Raw genomic sequence first — 23,773 nt, 5'->3', positions numbered from 1 at the left:
TAACCTGTAGATAGGACACTATATACAATCTGCCCCTCTATAACCTGTAGATAGGACACTATATACAATCTGCTCCTCTATAACCTGTAGATAGGACACTATATACAATCTGCTCCTCTATAGCCTGTAGATAGGACACTATATACAATCTGCTCCTCTATAACCTGTAGATAGGACACTATATACAATCTGCCGCTCTATAACCTGTAGATAGGACACTATATACAATCTGCTCCTCTATAACCTGTAGATAGGACACTATATACAATCTGCTGCTCTATAACCTGTAGATAGGACACTATATACAATCTGCCGCTCTATAACCTGTAGATAGGACACTATATACAATCTGCTCCTCTATAACCTGTAGATAGGACACTATATACAATCTGCTCCTCTATAACCTGTAGATAGGACACTATATACAATCTGCTCTATAACCTGTAGATAGGACACTATATACAATCTGCTCCTCTATATCCTGTAGATAGGACACTATATACAATCTGCTCCTCTATAACCTGTAGATAGGACACTATATACAATCTGCTCCTCTATAACCTGTAGATAGGACACTATATACAATCTGCTCCTATAACCTGTAGATAGGACACTATATACAATCTGCTCTATAACCTGTAGATAGGACACTATATACAATCTGCTCCTCTATAACCTGTAGTTAGGACACTATATACAATCTGCCCCTCTATAACCTGCAGATAGGACACTATATACAATCTGCCCCTCTATAACCTGTAGATAGGACACTATATACAATCTGCTCCTCTATAACCTGTAGATAGGACACTATATACAATCTGCTCCTCTATAACCTGTAGATAGGACACTATATACAATCTGCTCCTCTATAACCTGTAGATAGGACACTATATACAATCTGCTCCTCTATAACCTGTAGATAGGACACTATATACAATCTGCTGCTCTATAACCTGTAGATAGGACACTATATACAATCTGCTCCTCTATAACCTGTAGATAGGACACTATATACAATCTGCCCTATAACCTGTAGATAGGACACTATATACAATCTGCTCTATAACCTGTAGATAGGACACTATATACAATCTGCTCCTCTATAACCTGTAGATAGGACACTATATACAATCTGCTCTATAACCTGTAGATAGGACACTATATACAATCTGCTCTATAACCTGTAGATAGGACACTATATACAATCTGCTGCTCTATAACCTGTAGATAGGACACTATATACAATCTGCTCCTCTATAACCTGTAGATAGGACACTATATATAATCTGCTCCTCTATAACCTGTAGATAGGACACTATATACAATCTGCTCCTCTATAACCTGTAGATAGGACACTATATACAATCTGCCCCTCTATAACCTGTAGATAGGACACTATATACAATCTGCTGCTCTATAACCTGTAGATAGGACACTATATACAATCTGCTGCTCTATAACCTGTAGATAGGACACTATATACAATCTGCTCCTCTATAACCTGTAGATAGGACACTATATACAATCTGCTGCTCTATAACCTGTAGATAGGACACTATATACAATCTGCTCCTCTATAACCTGTAGATAGGACACTATATACAATCTGCTCCTCTATAACCTGTAGATAGGACACTATATACAATCTGCTCTATAACCTGTAGATAGGACACTATATACAATCTGCTCCTCTATATTCTGTAGATAGGACACTATATACAATCTGCTCCTCTATATCCTGTAGATAGGACACTATATACAATCTGCTCCTCTATAACCTGTAGATAGGACACTATATACAATCTGCTCTATAACCTGTAGATAGGACACTATATACAATCTGCTGCTCTATAACCTGTAGATAGGACACTATATACAATCTGCCCTCTATAACCTGTAGATAGGACACTATATACAATCTGCTCCTCTATAACCTGTAGATAGGACAATATATACAATCTGCTCCTCTATAACCTGTAGATAGGACACTATATACAATCTGCTCTATATCCTGTAGATAGGACACTATATACAATCTGCTCCTCTATAACCTGTAGATAGGACACTATATACAATCTGCTGCTCTATAACCTGTAGATAGGACACTATATACAATCTGCTCCTCTATAACCTGTAGATAGGACACTATATACAATCTGCTGCTCTATAACCTGTAGATAGGACACTATATACAATCTGCTCCTCTATAACCTGTAGATAGGACACTATATACAATCTGCTCCTCTATAACCTGTAGATAGGACACTATATACAATCTGCTCTATAACCTGTAGATAGGACACTATATACAATCTGCTCCTCTATAACCTGTAGATAGGACAATATATGCAATCTGCTCCTCTATAACCTGTAGATAGGACACTATATACAATCTGCTCTATATCCTGTAGATAGGACACTATATACAATCTGCTCCTCTATAACCTGTAGATAGGACACTATATACAATCTGCTGCTCTATAACCTGTAGATAGGACACTATATACAATCTGCTCCTCTATAACCTGTAGATAGGACACTATATACAATCTGCTCCTCTATAACCTGTAGATAGGACACTATATACAATCTGCTCTATAACCTGTAGATAGGACACTATATACAATCTGCTCCTCTATAACCTGTAGATAGGACACTATATACAATCTGCTCCTCTATAACCTGTAGATAGGACACTATATACAATCTGCTCTATAACCTCTAGATAGGACACTATATACAATCTGCTCCTCTATAACCTGTAGATAGGACACTATATACAATCTGCTCCTCTATAACCTCTAGATAGGACACTATATACAATCTGCTCCTCTATAACCTGTAGATAGGACACTATATACAATCTGCTCCTCTATAACCTGTAGATAGGACACTATATACAATCTGCTCCTCTATAACCTGTAGATAGGACACTATATACAATCTGCTCTATAACCTGTAGATAGGACACTATATACAATCTGCTCCTCTATATCCTGTAGATAGGACACTATATACAATCTGCTCCTCTATAACCTGTAGATAGGACACTATATACAATCTGCTCCTCTATAACCTGTAGATAGGACACTATATACAATCTGCTCTATAACCTGTAGATAGGACACTATATACAATCTGCTCCTCTATAACCTGTAGATAGGACACTATATACAATCTGCTCCTCTATAACCTGTAGATAGGACACTATATACAATCTGCTGCTCTATAACCTGTAGATAGGACACTATATACAATCTGCTCCTCTATAACCTGTAGATAGGACACTATATACAATCTGCTGCTCTATAACCTGTAGATAGGACACTATATACAATCTGCTCCTCTATAACCTGTAGATAGGACACTATATACAATCTGCTCCTCTATAACCTGTAGATAGGACACTATATACAATCTGCTCTATAACCTGTAGATAGGACACTATATACAATCTGCTCCTCTATAACCTGTAGATAGGACAATATATGCAATCTGCTCCTCTATAACCTGTAGATAGGACACTATATACAATCTGCTCTATATCCTGTAGATAGGACACTATATACAATCTGCTCCTCTATAACCTGTAGATAGGACACTATATACAATCTGCTGCTCTATAACCTGTAGATAGGACACTATATACAATCTGCTCCTCTATAACCTGTAGATAGGACACTATATACAATCTGCTCCTCTATAACCTGTAGATAGGACACTATATACAATCTGCTCTATAACCTGTAGATAGGACACTATATACAATCTGCTCCTCTATAACCTGTAGATAGGACACTATATACAATCTGCTCCTCTATAACCTGTAGATAGGACACTATATACAATCTGCTCTATAACCTCTAGATAGGACACTATATACAATCTGCTCCTCTATAACCTGTAGATAGGACACTATATACAATCTGCTCCTCTATAACCTCTAGATAGGACACTATATACAATCTGCTCCTCTATAACCTGTAGATAGGACACTATATACAATCTGCTCCTCTATAACCTGTAGATAGGACACTATATACAATCTGCCGCTCTATAACCTGTAGATAGGACACTATATACAATCTGCTCCTCTATAACCTGTAGATAGGACACTATATACAAAATGCTCCTCTATAACCTGTAGATAGGACACTATATACAATCTGCTCCTCTATAACCTGTAGATAGGACAATATATACAATCTGCTCCTCTATAACCTGTAGATAGGACACTATATACAATCTGCTCTATATCCTGTAGATAGGACACTATATACAATCTGCTCCTCTATAACCTGTAGATAGGACACTATATACAATCTGCTGCTCTATAACCTGTAGATAGGACACTATATACAATCTGCTCCTCTATAACCTGTAGATAGGACACTATATACAATCTGCTCCTCTATAACCTGTAGATAGGACACTATATACAATCTGCTCTATAACCTGTAGATAGGACACTATATACAATCTGCTCTATAACCTGTAGATAGGACACTATATACAATCTGCTCTATAACCTCTAGATAGGACACTATATACAATCTGCTCCTCTATAACCTGTAGATAGGACACTATATACAATCTGCTCCTCTATAACCTCTAGATAGGACACTATATACAATCTGCTTCTCTATAACCTGTAGATAGGACACTATATACAATCTGCTCCTCTATAACCTGTAGATAGGACACTATATACAATCTGCTCCTCTATAACCTGTAGATAGGACACTATATACAATCTGCTCCTCTATAACCTGTAGATAGGACACTATATACAATCTGCTCTATAACCTGTAGATAGGACACTATATACAATCTGCTCCTCTATAACCTGTAGATAGGACACTATATATACAATCTGCTCCTCTATAACCTGTAGATAGAACACTATATACAATCTGCTCCTCTATAACCTGTAGATAGGACACTATATACAATCTGATCCTCTATAACCTGTAGATAGGACACTATATACAATCTGCCGCTCTATAACCTGTAGATAGGACACTATATACAATCTGCTCCTCTATAACCTGCAGATAGGACACTATATACAATCTGCTCCTCTATAACCTGTAGATAGGACACTATATACAAAATGCTCCTCTATAACCTGTAGATAGGACAATATATACAATCTGCTCCTCTATAACCTGTAGATAGGACACTATATACAATCTGCTCTATATCCTGTAGATAGGACACTATATACAATCTGCTCCTCTATAACCTGTAGATAGGACACTATATACAATCTGCTGCTCTATAACCTGTAGATAGGACACTATATACAATCTGCTCCTCTATAACCTGTAGATAGGACACTATATACAATCTGCTCTATAACCTGTAGATAGGACACTATATACAATCTGCTCTATAACCTGTAGATAGGACACTATATACAATCTGCTCTATAACCTGTAGATAGGACACTATATACAATCTGCTCCTCTATATCCTGTAGATAGGACACTATATACAATCTGCTCCTCTATAACCTGTAGATAGGACACTATATACAATCTGCTCCTCTATAACCTGTAGATAGGACACTATATACAATCTGCTCCTCTATAACCTGTAGATAGGACACTATATACAATCTGCTCCTCTATAACCTGTAGATAGGACACTATATACAATCTGCTCCTCTATATCCTGTAGATAGGACACTATATACAATCTGCTCTATAACCTCTAGATAGGACACTATATACAATCTGCTCCTCTATAACCTGTAGATAGGACACTATATACAATCTGCTCCTCTATAACCTGTAGATAGGACACTATATACAATCTGCTCTATAACCTGTAGATAGGACACTATATACAATCTGCTCCTCTATAACCTGTAGATAGGACACTATATATACAATCTGCTCCTCTATAACCTGTAGATAGAACACTATATACAATCTGCCCCTCTATAACCTGTAGATAGGACACTATATATACAATCTGCGCCTCTATAACCTGTAGATAGGACACTATATACAATCTGCTCCTCTATATCCTGTAGATAGGACACTATATACAATCTGCTCCTCTATAACCTGTAGATAGAACACTATATACAATCTGCCGCTCTATAACCTGTAGATAAGACACTATATACAATCTGCTCCTCTATATTCTGTAGATAGGACACTATATACAATCTGCTCCTCTATAACCTGTAGATAGGACACTATATACAATCTGCTCCTCTATAACCTGTAGATAGGACACTATATACAATCTGCTCTATAACCTGTAGATAGGACACTATATACAATCTGCTCTATAACCTGTAGATAGGACACTATATACAATCTGCTCCTCTATATCCTGTAGATAGGACACTATATACAATCTGCTCTATAACCTGTAGATAGGACACTATATACAATCTGCTCCTCTATATCCTGTAGATAGGACACTATATACAATCTGCTGCTCTATAACCTGTAGATAGGACACTATATACAATCTGCTCCTCTATAACCTGTAGATAGGACACTATATACAATCTGCTCCTCTATAACCTGTAGATAGGACACTATATACAATCTGCCCTATAACCTGTAGATAGGACACTATATACAATCTGCTCTATAACCTGTAGATAGGACACTATATACAATCTGCTCCTCTATAACCTGTAGATAGGACACTATATACAATCTGCTCCTCTATAACCTGTAGATAGGACACTATATACAATCTGCTCCTCTATAACCTGTAGATAGGACACTATATATACAATCTGCTCCTCTATAACCTGTAGATAGGACACTATATACAATCTGCTCCTCTATAACCTGTAGATAGGACACTATATACAATCTGCTCTATAACCTGTAGATAGGACACTATATACAATCTGCTCCTCTATAACCTGTAGATAGGACACTATATACAATCTGCTCTATAACCTGTAGATAGGACACTATATACAATCTGCCCTATAACCTGTAGATAGGACACTATATACAATCTGCTCCTCTATAACCTGTAGATAGGACACTATATACAATCTGCTCCTCTATAACCTGTAGATAGGACACTATATACAATCTGCTCCTCTATAACCTGTAGATAGGACACTATATACAATCTGCTCCTCTATAACCTGTAGATAGGACACTATATACAATCTGCTCCTCTATAACCTGTAGATAGGACACTATATACAATCTGCTCCTCTATATCCTGTAGATAGGACACTATATACAATCTGCTCTATAACCTGTAGATAGGACACTATATACAATCTGCTGCTCTATAACCTGTAGATAGGACACTATATACAATCTGCCCCTCTATAACCTGTAGATAGGACACTATATACAATCTGCTCTATAACCTATAGATAGGACACTATATACAATCTGCCCCTCTATAACCTGTAGATAGGACACTATATACAATCTGCTCCTCTATAACCTGTAGATAGGACAATATATACAATCTGCTCCTCTATAACCTGTAGATAGGACACTATATACAATCTGCTCCTCTATAACCTGTAGATAGGACACTATATACAATCTGCTCTATAACCTGTAGATAGGACACTATATACAATCTGCCCTATAACCTGTAGATAGGACACTATATACAATCTGCTCTATAACCTGTAGATAGGACACTATATACAATCTGCTCTATAACCTGTAGATAGGACACTATATACAATCTGCTCCTCTATATCCTGTAGATAGGACACTATATACAATCTGCTCTATAACCTGTAGATAGGACACTATATACAATCTGCTCTATAACCTGTAGATAGGACACTATATACAATCTGCTGCTCTATAACCTGTAGATAGGACACTATATATAATCTGCTCCTCTATAACCTGTAGATAGGACACTATATATAATCTGCTCCTCTATAACCTGTAGATAGGACACTATATACAATCTGCCCCTCTATAACCTGTAGATAGGACACTATATACAATCTGCTGCTCTATAACCTGTAGATAGGACACTATATACAATCTGCTGCTCTATAACCTGTAGATAGGACACTATATACAATCTGCTGCTCTATAACCTGTAGATAGGACACTATATACAATCTGCTCCTCTATAACCTGTAGATAGGACACTATATACAATCTGCTCCTCTATAACCTGTAGATAGGACACTATATACAATCTGCTCTATAACCTGTAGATAGGACACTATATACAATCTGCTCCTGTATAACCTGTAGATAGGACACTATATACAATCTGCTCTATAACCTGTAGATAGGACACTATATACAATCTGCTCCTGTATAACCTGTAGATAGGACACTATATACAATCTCCTCTATAACCTGTAGATAGGACACTATATACAATCTGCTCCTCTATAACCTGTAGATAGGACACTATATACAATCTGCTGCTCTATAACCTGTAGATAGGACACTATATACAATCTGCTCCTCTATAACCTGTAGATAGGACACTATATACAATCTGCTCTATAACCTGTAGATAGGACACTATATACAATCTGCTCCTCTATATTCTGTAGATAGGACACTATATACAATCTGCTCCTCTATATCCTGTAGATAGGACACTATATACAATCTGCTCCTCTATAACCTGTAGATATTACACTATATACAATCTGCTCCTCTATAACCTGTAGATAGGACACTATATACAATCTGCTCCTCTATAACCTATAGATAGGACACTATATATAATCTGCTCCTCTATATCCTGTAGATAGGACACTATATACAATCTGCTCTATAACCTGTAGATAGGACACTATATACAATCTGCTGCTCTATAACCTGTAGATAGGACACTATATACAATCTGCCCCTCTATAACCTGTAGATAGGACACTATATACAATCTGCTCTATAACCTGTAGATAGGACACTATATACAATCTGCTCCTCTATAACCTGTAGATAGGACAATATATACAATCTGCTCCTCTATAACCTGTAGATAGGACAATATATACAATCTGCTCCTCTATAACCTGGAGATAGGACACTATATACAATCTGCTCCTCTATAACCTGTAGATAGGACACTATATACAATCTGCTCTATAACCTGTAGATAGGACACTATATACAATCTGCTCCTCTATAACCTGTAGATAGGACACTATATACAATCTGCTCTATAACCTGTAGATAGGACACTATATACAATCTGCTCCTCTATAACCTGTAGATAGGACACTATATACAATCTGCTCTATAACCTGTAGATAGGACACTATATACAATCTGCTCCTCTATAACCTGTAGATAGGACACTATATACAACCTGCTCCTCTATAACCTGTAGATAGGACACTATATACAATCTGCTCCTCTATAACCTGTAGATAGGACACTATATACAATCTGCTCCTCTATAACCTGTAGATAGGACACTATATACAATCTGCTCTATAACCTGTAGATAGGACACTATATACAATCTGCTCCTCTATAACCTGTAGATAGGACACTATATACAATCTGCTCTATAACCTGTAGATAGGACACTATATACAATCTGCTCCTCTATAACCTGTAGATAGGACACTATATACAATCTGCTCCTCTATAACCTGTAGATAGGACACTATATACAATCTGCTCCTCTATAACCTGTAGATAGGACACTATATACAATCTGCTCTATAACCTGTAGATAGGACACTATATACAATCTGCTGCTCTATAACCTGTAGATAGGACACTATATACAATCTGCTCCTCTATAACCTGTAGATAGGACACTATATACAATCTGCACCTCTATAACCTGTAGATAGGACACTATATACAATCTGCCCTATAACCTGTAGATAGGACACTATATACAATCTGCTCCTCTATAACCTGTAGATAGGACACTATATACAATCTGCTCCTCTATAACCTGTAGATAGGACACTATATACAATCTGCTCTATATCCTGTAGATAGGACACTATATACAATCTGCTCTATAACCTGTAGATAGGACACTATATACAATCTGCTCCTCTATAACCTGTAGATAGGACACTATATACAATCTGCTCTATAACCTGTAGATAGGACACTATATACAATCTGCTCTATAACCTGTAGATAGGACACTATATACAATCTGCTGCTCTATAACCTGTAGATAGGACACTATATACAATCTGCTCCTCTATATCCTGTAGATAGGACACTATATACAATCTGCTCCCTGTATAACCTGTAGATAGGACACTATATACAATCTGCTCCTCTATAACCTGTAGATAGGACACTATATACAATCTGCTCCTCTATAACCTGTAGATAGGACACTATATACAATCTGCTCCTCTATAACCTGTAGATAGGACACTATATACAATCTGCTCCTCTATAACCTGTAGATAGGACACTATATACAATCTGCTCTATAACCTGTAGATAGGACACTATATACAATCTGCTCCTCTATAACCTGTAGATAGGACACTATATACAATCTGCTCCTCTATAACCTGTAGATAGGACACTATATACAATCTGCTCTATAACCTGTAGATAGGACACTATATACAATCTGCTCCTCTATAACCTGTAGATAGGACACTATATACAATCTGCTCTATAACCTGTAGATAGGACACTATATACAATCTGCTCCTCTATAACCTGTAGATAGGACACTATATACAATCTGCTCCTCTATAACCTGTAGATAGGACACTATATACAATCTGCTGCTCTATAACCTGTAGATAGGACACTATATACAATCTGCCCCTCTATAACCTGTAGATAGGACACTATATACAATCTGCTCCTCTATAACCTGTAGATAGGACACTATATACAATCTGCTGCTCTATAACCTGTAGATGGGACACTATATACAATCTGCTGCTCTATAACCTGTAGATGGGACACTATATACAATCTGCTGCTCTATAACCTGTAGATAGGACACTATATACAATCTGCTCTATAACCTGTAGATAGGACACTATATACAATCTGCTGCTCTATAACCTGTAGATGGGACACTATATACAATCTGCTGCTCTATAACCTGTAGATAGGACACTATATACAATCTGCTCTATAACCTGTAGATAGGACACTATATACAATCTGCTCTATAACCTGTAGATAGGACACTATATATACAATCTGCTTCTCTATAACCTGTAGATAGGACACTATATACAATCTGCTCTATATCCTGTAGATAGGACACTATATACAATCCGCTCCTCTATAACCTGTAGATAGGACACTATATACAATCTGCTCCTCTATAACCTGTAGATAGGACACTATATACAATCTGCTCCTCTATAACCTGTAGATAGGACACTATATACAATCTGCTCCTCTATAACCTGTAGATAGGACACTATATACAATCTGCTCCTCTATAACCTGTAGATAGGACACTATATACAATCTGCTCTATAACCTGTAGATAGGACACTATATACAATCTGCTCCTCTATATCCTGTAGATAGGACACTATATACAATCTGCTCCTCTATAACCTGTAGATAGGACACTATATACAATCTGCTCTATAACCTGTAGATAGGACACTATATACAATCTGCTCTATAACCTGTAGATAGGACACTATATACAATCTGCTCCTCTATATCCTGTAGATAGGACACTATATACAATCTGCTCCTCTATAACCTGTAGATAGGACACTATATACAATCTGCTCCTCTATAACCTGTAGATAGGACACTATATACAATCTGTAAGGGCACGAGGGTTTCTTCTTACCTTCACTCCTTTCCCTTTGGCTTTCAGATAAGCGACCTCCACGGACTTATTTTCTTCAATAAACCTCTTATACCCCCCGGGCACAGAGAAGCTTCCTCTTCTTGTTCTTGTTTGCAGCCCCGCGCTCAGCTCCTGCAGGACGGCTCTGCACTCCCTCTCGGACACTTCCAGACTTCTCTTTATATATAATGCCTTTTTCTTTATCAGCTCTTCCTACAAGAGAATAATATTAAAGTAGAACTCCAGTGAAAAAATGCAACAAAATAAATCAGTTGTAGGCGCCCTGGGAATACAGAAGACTCCGCCAGGTGTTATATTCTGGTTTGCACCAGGCACCTATACATTATTCCCAGGATCCTTCTGGGGTCCCACTGATCTCATATCAAGTCCTCAGTCCATGGCAGGAATATCACGTCTTACAGTGACCTCTATAAGGGGGGTGAGTAAGGGCTCGTTCACATCTGCGTTCATCGGTCCTTATTGCAGGTTTCCGTTTCCTGCATAAAACAGATGCAGGAGACGGAAGCCTGCAGGAGACTTTCTCACCCATTCATTTGAATGGGTGAGAAAGCTGTCCGGCCGTGCGCGACAGTGAGCGTTTTGCGCTTTCCGCCGCGAAACCGGGTTTTATAATCCGGACACAGAGTCGGACATGCAGTACTCTGTGTCCGGATAAAAAAATCCGGTTTCGCGGCGGAGAGCCTAAAACGCTCACCGCCGCGCACGGCCGGACCCGGTCTATGGTTTATGCCATGCAGAAGACGGAAACCATAGTACGGAGACCCTGAACGCAGGTGTGAACCCAGCGTAACCCGAAAGAGGACGCATTAAAATACTAATCCTTATTAATATCCAGCAAATATAAGCTACAGCTGTACAACCATGACAGAGGTGAGGACATACAGGACAATTATACAAGAGGTCCACGAGGTAAGTACGGACTTGGATATTATGGCCACGGTAGGACAGGAAAAATACCGCCACTCAGTAATAGGGAACGACCCAGGAAGAGTCACAAACAAAATCTGTATTGGCCCCTTGATAAAATAGCCATAAAATTAGCCCCTCTCAGCGGTGCAGCAGCCCCAGGGCAGTGTATGAGGTTACTGGCCGTATATACCTCAGCACCTCCCAATACTAGACATGCCAGGGCCAGGACAACTATTACACTGAACGGTAACGCCTGGCTAATAGGAATGACACGAAGCAGTAACCTGAGGATACTAACGCGTTTCACTGCCGACTTATTACTTCTGTCCTGAGCAGATCATCAGAGGGAAGGTTATTCGCTGCTGGAAAGTCTCTTCTGATTGGACGGACTGGAGATTTTATCAAAACGGCGTGTAGCAATTCCCCAGCTAACAATAAGCACTGATAATAACGGCTAGGGCTCTTCTGTCATAGCGGGACCACCACTGATAACAGGACCACCACTGATAATAACGGCTAGGGCTCTTCTGTGATAGCGGGACCACCACTGATAGCGGGATCACCACTGATAGCAGGACCACCACTGATAGCGGGAACAGCACTGATAGCGGGACCACCACTGATAGCAGGACCACCAGTGATAGTGGGACCACCACTGATAGCAAGACCACCACTGATAATAACGGCTAGGGCTCTTCTGTGATAGCGGGACCACCACTGATAATAACGGCTAGGGCTCTTCTGTGATAGCGGGACCACCACTGATAATAACGGCTAGGGCTCTTCTGTGATAGCAGGACCACCACTGATAATAACGGCTAGGGCTCTTCTGTGATAGCGGGACCACCACTGATAATAACGGCTAGGGCTCTTCTGTGATAGCAGGACCACCACTGATAATAACGGCTAGGGCTCTTCTGTGATAGCGGGACCACCACTGATAATAACGGCTAGGGCTCTTCTGTGATAGCAGGACCACCACTGATAATAACGGCTAGGGCTCTTCTGTGATAGCAGGACCACCACTGATAGTGGGACCACCACTGATAGAAAGACCCCCTATGATAGCGGGACCACCACTGACAATAACAGCTATGGCTCTTCTGTGATAGCGGGACCCCCACTGATAATAACGGCTAGGGCTCTTCTGTGATAGCGGGACCACCACTGATAATAACGGCTAGGGCTCTTCTGTGATAGCGGGACCACCACTGATAATAACGGCTAGGGCTCTTCTGTGATAGCGGGACCACCACTGATAATAACGGCTAGGGCTCTTCTGTGATAGCAGGACCACCACTGATAATAACGGCTAGGGCTCTTCTGTGATAGCGGGACCACCACTGATAATAACGGCTAGGGCTCTTCTGTGATAGCAGGACCACCACTGATAGTGGGACCACCACTGATAGAAAGACCCCCTATGATAGCGGGACCACCACTGACAATAACAGCTATGGCTCTTCTGTGATAGCGGGACCCCCACTGATAATAACAACTATGGCTCTTCTGTGATAGTGGGACCACCACTGATAGCGGGAACACCACTGATAATAACGGCTATGGCTCTTCTCGTTCTTCCAATACCCCGGCATGTATAAGCACTGGAAGGCCTCGCTCCACAAAAAGGAGATATAATTTTAGAAAGTGCATAAAAAACTCATCAGTGTAATGTCTTATTAACGAGGCAGATGGTTGCCGCCGGCTAATACTCTATTGCCAATGGCTATAGAGCTCAAAACGGGGTGTCCTGGAAGCCCTCAGAGTCTCGGACACAGCTTCTTACAGAGTAACTAAACTTTCGGACAACTTTCTGTCCATTCTTGTGTCCTGAATACATTTTGTAATAACTTTATTAGCACATTGTGTCTCCTCTCTGTGACATGCTACATTGTTTCCTTCCTCCCCTTGTTTCTGTGTTGAGCTGTTCGGGCCTCTCACTGATGTTACTGTGTATAGAGGAGGGGGCCGTGTAATATGTAGAGAATGGGGAGGGGTCACTTCATACAGTTATATTTCGGAGATTATAAAACATACAGATTTGGTGTCATATGTAATAGGAGATTCAAAATGATTTCCAGAGATATCACTGGATGAGAACAGTCGGGATTGAGCTTTTCTGTCCTATAATCTAATCTAGGCGGTGATATCTCCTCCTTCATATGACACCAAAAGCAAGTTTTTAGTTTTACAACGTCCGAGATATAATTGTATGAATAATGTCACGAACCTTCAACTTCCATTGGAATTCTTGATTGTTATCCTTAAAGGAAAGCTTCATGAAGACCTTCAAGGCTTGGGAGTGATATTCCTTGTCCAGGCTTAGAAACTCTTCTTGTGGAAAGTTGTTTTCGTGTTTCTTCATCATCTCCTCGTACTTAGATAAAGCTTCTTCTACGGCACGAGAATTCTCATTTTGTGAAAGGACAAGAACAGCATTTTCTATAGAAAGCCTAGAGTGGCTACGAAGTGACTCTACATAGGAGACTGCGACATCCCCAAGACCTAATGATATAGAAGAGTAAGGATAAGATCAATCAAGTGCAGAAGATGATGTGGAGAACTATTATGTCATACCCTAGGGTGAGGACGTACCTCTCCTGGTCACACCACAGAGTGAGGACGTACCTCTCCTGGTCACACCATAGAGTGAGGACGTACATCTCTTGGTCACACCATAGAGAGAGGACGTACCTCTCCTGGTCACACCATAGAGAGAGGACGTACCTCTCCTGGTCACACCATAGAGAGAGGACGTACCTCTCCTGGTCACACCATAGATACAGGGCGTACCTCTCCTGGTCACACCATAGAGTGAGGACGTATATCTCCTGGTCACACCATAGAGTGAGGACGTACCTGTCCTGGTCACACCATAGAGAGAGGACGTATCTCTCCTGGTCACACCATAGATACAGGGCGTACCTCTCCTGGTCACACCATAGAGTGAGGACGTATATCTCCTGGTCACACCATAGAGAGAGGACGTACCTCTCCTGGTCACACCATAGAGTGAGGACGTACCTGTCCTGGTCACACCATAGAGAGATGACGTACCTCTCCTGGTCACACCACAGAGTGAGGACGTACCGCTCCTGGTCACACCATAGAGAGATGACGTACCTCTCCTGGTCACACCATAGAGAGATGACGTACCTGTCCTGGTCACACCATAGAGAGAGGACGTACCTCTCCTGGTCACACCATAGAGTGAGGACGTACCTGTCCTGGTCACACCATAGAATGAGGACGTTCCTCTCCTGGTCACACCATAGAGAGAGGACGTACCTCTCCTGGTCACACCATAGAGAGAGGACGTACCTCTCCTGGTCACACCATAGAGAGATGACGTACCTCTCCTGGTCACACCACAGAGTGAGGATGTACCTCTCCTGGTCACACCATAGAGAGAGGACGTACCTCTCCTGGTCACACCATAGAGAGATGACGTACCTCTCCTGGTCACACCACAGAGTGAGGATGTACCTCTCCTGGTCACACCACAGAGTGAGGATGTACCTCTCCTGGTCACACCATAGATAGAGGGCGTACCTCTCCTGGTCACACCATAGAGTGAGGACGTACCGCTCCTGGTCACACCATAGAGTAAGGACGTACCGCTCCTGGTCACACCACAGAGTGAGGACTTACCTTTCCCAGTCATCGTGTACCCGCCTGGTAGGGATTTAACAGGACTGTTCTCATAAATGTATGAACAGAATTTCCTTGTCTGTTGTACAAATCCAGGCTCTTGCATGTGATATAGTTTCTGGAGATCTGTCTTAGATTCCGGCCGATCAAACACAAAACACTTGTGGGAATGGAAGAACCAGCGGATACAGTCCCGGGGGAGGTCGTAAGCTCTTACTTCTGGACGCAGAAGATGATTTATAAATACATCTAGAAATGAACCTAGAAATAGATGAGAGAGGTGAAAATTATTTGGAGTTGTATAACGTCAGGGTTCACCCCATCTCCAGCCCCAGGTTTTGTGGCAGGACGTCCAGACTTGCTTGGTGAACACTCTCATCACTATCTCCTACCTACCTATGTCTTAAAAGAAGTCTATCATTGTTATATTCCATCTTCGCTGACCCCGCGTTGGGGAATCCCTTATAAATGCTAATTCTACCTTTCTTTTCCTTTTTTGTGCTGCTGTTTTCGAATAATCCTTCCTTTTTCCATTATGCTAATGATGCTCAGGGCGCGCGTTCGCCCTACGCCCCGAGCCCAGGCTCCTCATCCCTGCAAGGTTGGAATATACCAATGATAGACTCCCTATATCCATAAAGGGATTGTGTCAGCAGGAAAAACAGTATCAAACTAAGTACCTTGTAGGGCAACTGCTACACCTTAAATACCCCATATGTGCAGGGACACTACTGTATTGGCACACAGCAGGGCACAGAAGGCAGGGGGTGCCATTAGGCTTTTGGAGGGCAGTATCATTTTCAGGTGCCCCTAAGGGACTAATGCAGTGGAAAGTACCAAGAAGTGACTTAATTTTGCAAAACTTCACCCCTCAAAGGGTATAGTGATCATTTTGACCCCAAAGATGCAGAAAATTGACATTTTACCAGATAGGCCATTTCAGTGGCCAATATTTCCCGCCCATATCACGGCACTGTTAAATGTTAGCACTCCAGTTATTAGGCACTGCCTCCTGATTTCGGAAACCCCCTACACGCGGCCCTACTCTTTTGCCGACAAATATGGCAAGGCTCAGAACATAAGCAGCGCCATACTTATTTGAGGCCTAATTTGGTTATTTGCACTGCATTGGCGAGCCATTGCAGAGGGACTGGGCCAAAAATAAAAAATGCACCCCCTATTCTGAAAACTACTCCCCTCAAGGAATGTATGAAGGGGCAGAGCAAGTATTTTTAACCCTTGAGTATTGCATTATTTTAATTTCAAGACATAAATGTACAGTGAAAAGTGAAAATTGCAATATTTCCAGAGAGACACCCATTTCAGTGCCCGATTGAGACAGCAGGGACCCTAAAACTAATAAGGGGGTTATCCCTGGTACAACGACACAAGCCGGACACAACACTCTGAGCAATGTAATGACGGATTTCTGGAAAAATTTTCATTTTCACTCTGCGTAGCTGATGGTGCATTCATTTCTAGAGAATAAATCAATGCAACACTTGGGGGGTAAAAATGCTCCGTGTGCCCCTGGATAAATTCCTTCAGGAACTCTGCAAAAGTGGCATGACGTCCAAAAACCAAATCATTCCAAAACCCAAATAGCGCTACTTTTTTACTGCACCCTACTGTGTACCCCCTGCTGCTGAGCCCCAAGACATACTGAAAACCCTGAGATGTCACGGCCATGTTTGACAGTGGCATCTCAGGGGTTAACACTCAGTTCCGACCGTGGGTGTTATTGGACAGCGTATCTCCCTTCCAGCTAATGTTCCGTTCACTCCCTGTTACTAGGGAAGGGCCGTCCATAGAGATCATCAAATTAAAATGGATTCATAGTGAGTGCAGGCGGAAGGGGCTGGGCTTTCTTCACACAGTAAATGGAGAGGGGAGGCCTCTACACAGCTTTCCCCGCTTCTGCACTGGGCAGAAGGTTATCATAGGTCAAAGAGAGTATATGTATTTCTGACTAGCTGCTTGTGCTATTGCTGTTGGGATGTTAGTCATACACTTCAGCAATTTTCCTGATTGTGCCCAGATTTCTCTGTTTCTGTGTTAGGGATCTTTTTAGCTGCATCATATCCTGTACTGGTAGTTCGGGGTCTTTGGACCTGTTCTATTATGGTCAGTTGGGCTTTTACCAGCAATTTTTTTGCTATTGTACAGTGACTCCTGGCAGAATTACATGTAAATAAATCAGTTACTACCAGGAGTAGTAGTAATGGATAGAGGAGGAGGCAGACAGCTCCTTATTGTAGACATTCCCTGCCTCAGAGAGAAATGCTAAATATTCTGCAGCCACAAAGAGGCTATGAACAGCAGAAAAACTGATATGGCACCATGTATGAAGACATATACCGCCAGAGACCAGACCGACCAGAGATACAGTGCAAAGATCCCAACTTTTAATAAAGGTTCAAGTAACTTTTAAGCTTTATTACGAATGTCCCCAGAGCCCATTCATTATCTTTGTGAAGGACTGTGGAGATGCAACTGGGTCACATGACAGACTCTATTCTACTAAATGGAGCTGTTTCCCAATTCTGTGGGTAGTCGGTGACTACACAGACTGAGAGCGGCTGTAGGGAAGAAAGAGGAATGAGAGTCCTGGCCTCCCTGACAGCCCTCTGAAAAATCAGTGACTGGGATTTTGTGAGACGAGGTGTACATTAGAGTGCGGAGGTAAGAGACTACTCCCTGGATACCCCCTATACATGACTGAGCACAACAGGTTCTGTAATTTGCATACAGACAGATTAAATTATATTAATCCCATGCTGCTCTGTACATTATTATATTAATCCATGGTGCTCTGTACATTATTATATTATTCCATGCTGCTCTGTACATTATTATATTAATCCCATGGTGCTGTACATTATTATATTAATCCCATGGTGCGCTGTACATTATTATATTAATCCCATGGTGCTCTGTACATTATTATATTAATCCATGGTGCTCTGTACATTATTATATTAATCCCATGGTGCTCTGTACATTATTATATTAGTCCCATGGTGCTCTGTACATTATTATATTAATCCCATGGTGCTCTGTACATTATTATATTAATCCCATGGTGCTCTGTACATTATTATAATAATCCCACGGTGCTCTGTACATTATTATATTAATCCCATGGTGCTCTGTACATTATTATATTAATCCCATGGTGCTCTGTACATTATTATATTAATCCCATGGTGCTGTACATTATTATATTAATCCCATGGTGCTGTACATTATTATATTAATCCCATGGTGCTCTGTACATTATTATATTAATCCCATGCTGTACATTATTATATTAATCCCATGGTGCTCTGTACATTATTATATTAATCCCATGGTGCTGTACATTATTATATTAATTCCATGGTGCTGTACATTATTATATTAATCCCATGGTGCTCTGTACATTATTATATTAATCCCATGGTGCTCTGTACATTATTATATTAATCCCATGGTGCTCTGTACATTATTATATTAATCCCATGGTGCTCTGTACATTATTATATTAATCCCATGGTGCTTTGTACATTATTATATTAATCCCATGGTGCTGTACATTATTATATTAATCCCATGGTGCTCTGTACATTATTATATTAATCCCATGGTGCTCTGTACATTATTATATTAATCCCATGGTGCTCTGTACATTATTAGATTAATCCCATGGTGCTCTGTACATTATTATATTAATCCCATGGTGCTGTACATTATTATATTAATCCCATGGTGCTCTGTACATTATTATATTAATCCCATGGTGCTCTGTACATTATTATATTAATCCCATGGTGCTCTGCACATTATTAATCCCATGGTGCTCTGTACATTATTATATTAATCCCATGGTGCTCTGTACATTATTATATTATTCCCATGGTGCTGTACATTATTATATTAATCCCATGCTGTACATTATTATATTAATCCCATGGTGCTCTGTACATTATTATATTAATCCCATGGTGCTCTGTACATTATTATATTAATCCCATGGTGCTGTACATTATTATATTAATCCCATGGTGCTCTGTACATTATTATATTAATCCCATGGTGCTCTGTACATTATTATATTAATCCCATGGTGCTCTGTACATTATTATATTAATCCCATGGTGCTCTGTACATTATTATATTAATCCCATGGTGTTTTGTACATTATTATATTAATCCCATGGTGCTGTACATTATTATATTAATCCCATGGTGCTCTGTACATTATTATATTAATCCCATGGTGCTCTGTACATTATTATATTAATCCCATGGTGCTCTGTACATTATTAGATTAATCCCATGGTGCTCTGTACATTATTATATTAATCCCATGGTGCTGTACATTATTATATTAATCCCATGGTGCTCTGTACATTATTATATTAATCCCATGGTGCTCTGTACATTATTATATTACTCCCATAGTGCTCTGTACATTATTATATTAATCCCATGGTGCTCTGTACATTATTATATTAATCCCATGGTGCTCTGTACATTATTATATTAATCCCATGGTGCTGTACATTATTAGATTAATCCCATCTAACTTAGCGACCCTTGACGTAACTGTACGTCATGGGTCGCATGGGGATGTATGGAGCGAGCTCACACGCTGAGCTCGCTCCATACACGGCAGATGCCGGCTGTATAATACAGCCAGGACCTGCCACTAACAGCAGCGGTCGGTGCCCGAGCCGATCGCTGCTGTTAACCCTTTACACACTGCGGTCAAACGTGACCGCAGTGTGTAAACGGCGCCGGCGGCATGGGCGCCGCCATGTTTTGCCGATCACCGCCCTCCTGAACGTCACATGAGGGCGGTGATCGGTTGCTATTGAAGGCTTCCAGGCTTGTCTCTGCACTAGATCTATTAGACGATGCCAGAGGCAGCCTCTAATAGAAGTGCTGGGATTCTGCTATTCACTGCAATACTGTAGTATTGCAGTGAATAGTATGAGCGATCAGACTCCCTAGGTTTCAAGGTACCTAAGGGGTCTGATCATAAATGTAACAGAAGAAAAAAAAAAAGTTTTTAAAAGTATTAAAAAAAATAAAAAAAATATAAAAGTTCAAATCACCCCCCTTTCCCTAGATCAGCTATAAAAGTAATTAAAGAACATTAAACATAAACATATTAGGTATCCCCGCGCTCCAAAATGCCTGAACTATTAGAATATTAAAACATTTATCCCGTACTGCGAACGGCGTAGCGGCAAAAAAAATAAAAACAGCCAAAAAGCGTTTTTTTCAACACTTTGCCTCCTATAAAAAATTGAATAAAAAGTGATCAAACCATCGGATCTTTCCCCAAATGATATCAATAGAAACGTCATCTTGTCCCGCATAAAAAGACACCACAACCAGCTCCATACATGGAAATAGGAAAAAGTTACAGGTGTTAGAACATGATGACACAATTTTTTTTTTCTATTTTGCAAAGTTTATGATTTTTTTAAAAGTATCAAAACATTTCAAATACTCTATAAATTTGGTATCACCGCGTTTGTACTGACACGTAGAACACAGGTAACATGTCATTTGTAGCAAACAGTGAATGCTGTAAAAATTAAACCCATAAGAAAATGGCACAAATGCATTTTTTCTCCAATTGCGCCTCATTCTGAATTTTTTTCCAGCTTCCCAGTACATTGCACAGCATATTGAATGATGACATTACAAAGTACAATTTGTCCCGTAAACAATAAGCCATCATGTGACTGTGAACTGAAAAATGAAAAAGTTATGGCTCTTGAAATGTGAGGAGGGAAAAACGAAAATGCGAAACCAAAAAATGGCCTGGTCCTTAAGGGGTTAAATAGTCCGTTACGGGCCCCATTCACTTGCTAATCCTAGCTGGGCCGGGATCGGCAAGTGACACCGCGGGCTCCACAAACACTATCATTATACTCGGGGGTCTTTGCAGACCCCCGAGTATAATGATCAGCGCAGTGGCATAACTACCACCATAGCAGCAGAGGCAGCTGCCACAGGGCCCCGGGACATCAGGGGCCCGGGACATCAGGGGCCCGGGACATCAGGGGCCCGGCGACAGCTACCTCTGCTACCCCCGCTCTTATCGCAGACAAACTGTTTTAACTGCGATAAGAGCAGGGGAAAGCTGGAAGGACCTTGTGTGACGTCATCCGTCACATGACGGGGTGGGCGTGTCTATAGCCCGTACAGTCCTGGAAAGAGAAGGAGAGATCTGCTGCGAGGTAATGAAGGGGAGGGGGAAGGAGATGCAGGATGGAGAGTGTCTGTCTGTGTGTAAGTGTGTGTGAGTGTGTATGTGTGTGAGTGTGTATGTATGTGTGGTGTGGAGCAACAGTAACCTAGGGGCAGAGATGGAGGAGAGGACATGAAAATGTGGGTAGAGATGAGGGGTGCATGAAACTGGGGGCAGATGGAGGGAGGGTATGAAATGTCATGTGACATCAGTGTGTTATTAAAGATGGCGAACACAACCAAAAACTGCAACGGAGCCAGAGACAGGTAAGTAACTTTTTTTTTATGTCTGTATCTCCCTTCGGTCTCCGATTATTATACTCTGGGGTCTGAAAATACCCCAGAGTATAATAATTGTTTATGGGTGTTCATTATCGGGCATAATCCCGTGTGCAGGGGCCACAATGGGGTATAATACTGTGTGCAGGGGCCACTATGGGACATAATAGAGCGTACAGAGGGGGGGGGGGGGGAATTCGGTCGGTCGAGGTCCTCGGTGTCGGTCAGGAAGGGGGGGGGGGCCATGTCAAAAGTTCGCCATGGGGCCCCGCCATTCCTAGTTACGCCACTGATTATTATATTAATCCCATGGTGCTCTGTACATTATTATATTAATCCCATGGTGCTGTACATTATTATATTAATCTCATGGTGCTCTATACATTATTATATTAATCCCATGGTGCTCTGTACATTATTATATTAATCCAATGGTGCTCTATACATTATTATATTAATCCCATAATGCTCTGTACATTATTATATTAATCCCATGGTGCTCTGTACATTATTATATTAATCCCATGGTGCTCTGTACATTATTATATTAATCCCATAATGCTCTGTACATTATTATATTAATCCCATGGTGCTCTGTACATTATTATATTAATCCCATGGTGCTCTGTACATTAGTATATTAATCCCATGGTGCTCTGTACATTATTATATTAATCCCATGGTGCTGTACATTATTATATTAATCCCATGCTGTACATTATTATATTAATCCCATGGTGCTCTGCACATTATTAATCCCATGGTGCTCTGTACATTATTATATTAATCCCATGGTGCTGTACATTATTATATTTATCCCATGGTGCTCTGTACATTATTATATTAATCCCATGGTGCTCTGTACATTATTATATTAATCCCATGGTGCTCTGTACATTAT

At 40.5% G+C, this 23,773-nt stretch overlaps 1 protein-coding gene across 1 annotated transcript in view; it reads right to left on the bottom strand.

Annotated features, from left to right (window-relative positions):
- The window catches only part of LOC142209061 (uncharacterized), a 385,129-nt gene that overhangs the window by 10,461 nt on the left and 350,895 nt on the right, over positions 1 to 23,773 (bottom strand). The window contains exons 27-29 of the mRNA XM_075278004.1: positions 16,348 to 16,608; positions 14,927 to 15,201; positions 11,767 to 11,979 (exon numbers count right to left, since the gene is read on the bottom strand). Of these exons, the coding sequence (XP_075134105.1) occupies positions 11,767 to 11,979; positions 14,927 to 15,201; positions 16,348 to 16,608 (749 nt within the window). The remainder of the gene's footprint in view (positions 1 to 11,766; positions 11,980 to 14,926; positions 15,202 to 16,347; positions 16,609 to 23,773) is intronic.

Source organism: Leptodactylus fuscus, chromosome 6, assembly GCF_031893055.1.
Source record: "Leptodactylus fuscus isolate aLepFus1 chromosome 6, aLepFus1.hap2, whole genome shotgun sequence".
Classification (NCBI taxonomy): domain Eukaryota; kingdom Metazoa; phylum Chordata; class Amphibia; order Anura; family Leptodactylidae; genus Leptodactylus; species Leptodactylus fuscus.
The sequence above is the reverse complement of the archived record's forward strand: the minus strand, read 5'-3'. Positions and strand labels throughout refer to the sequence as shown.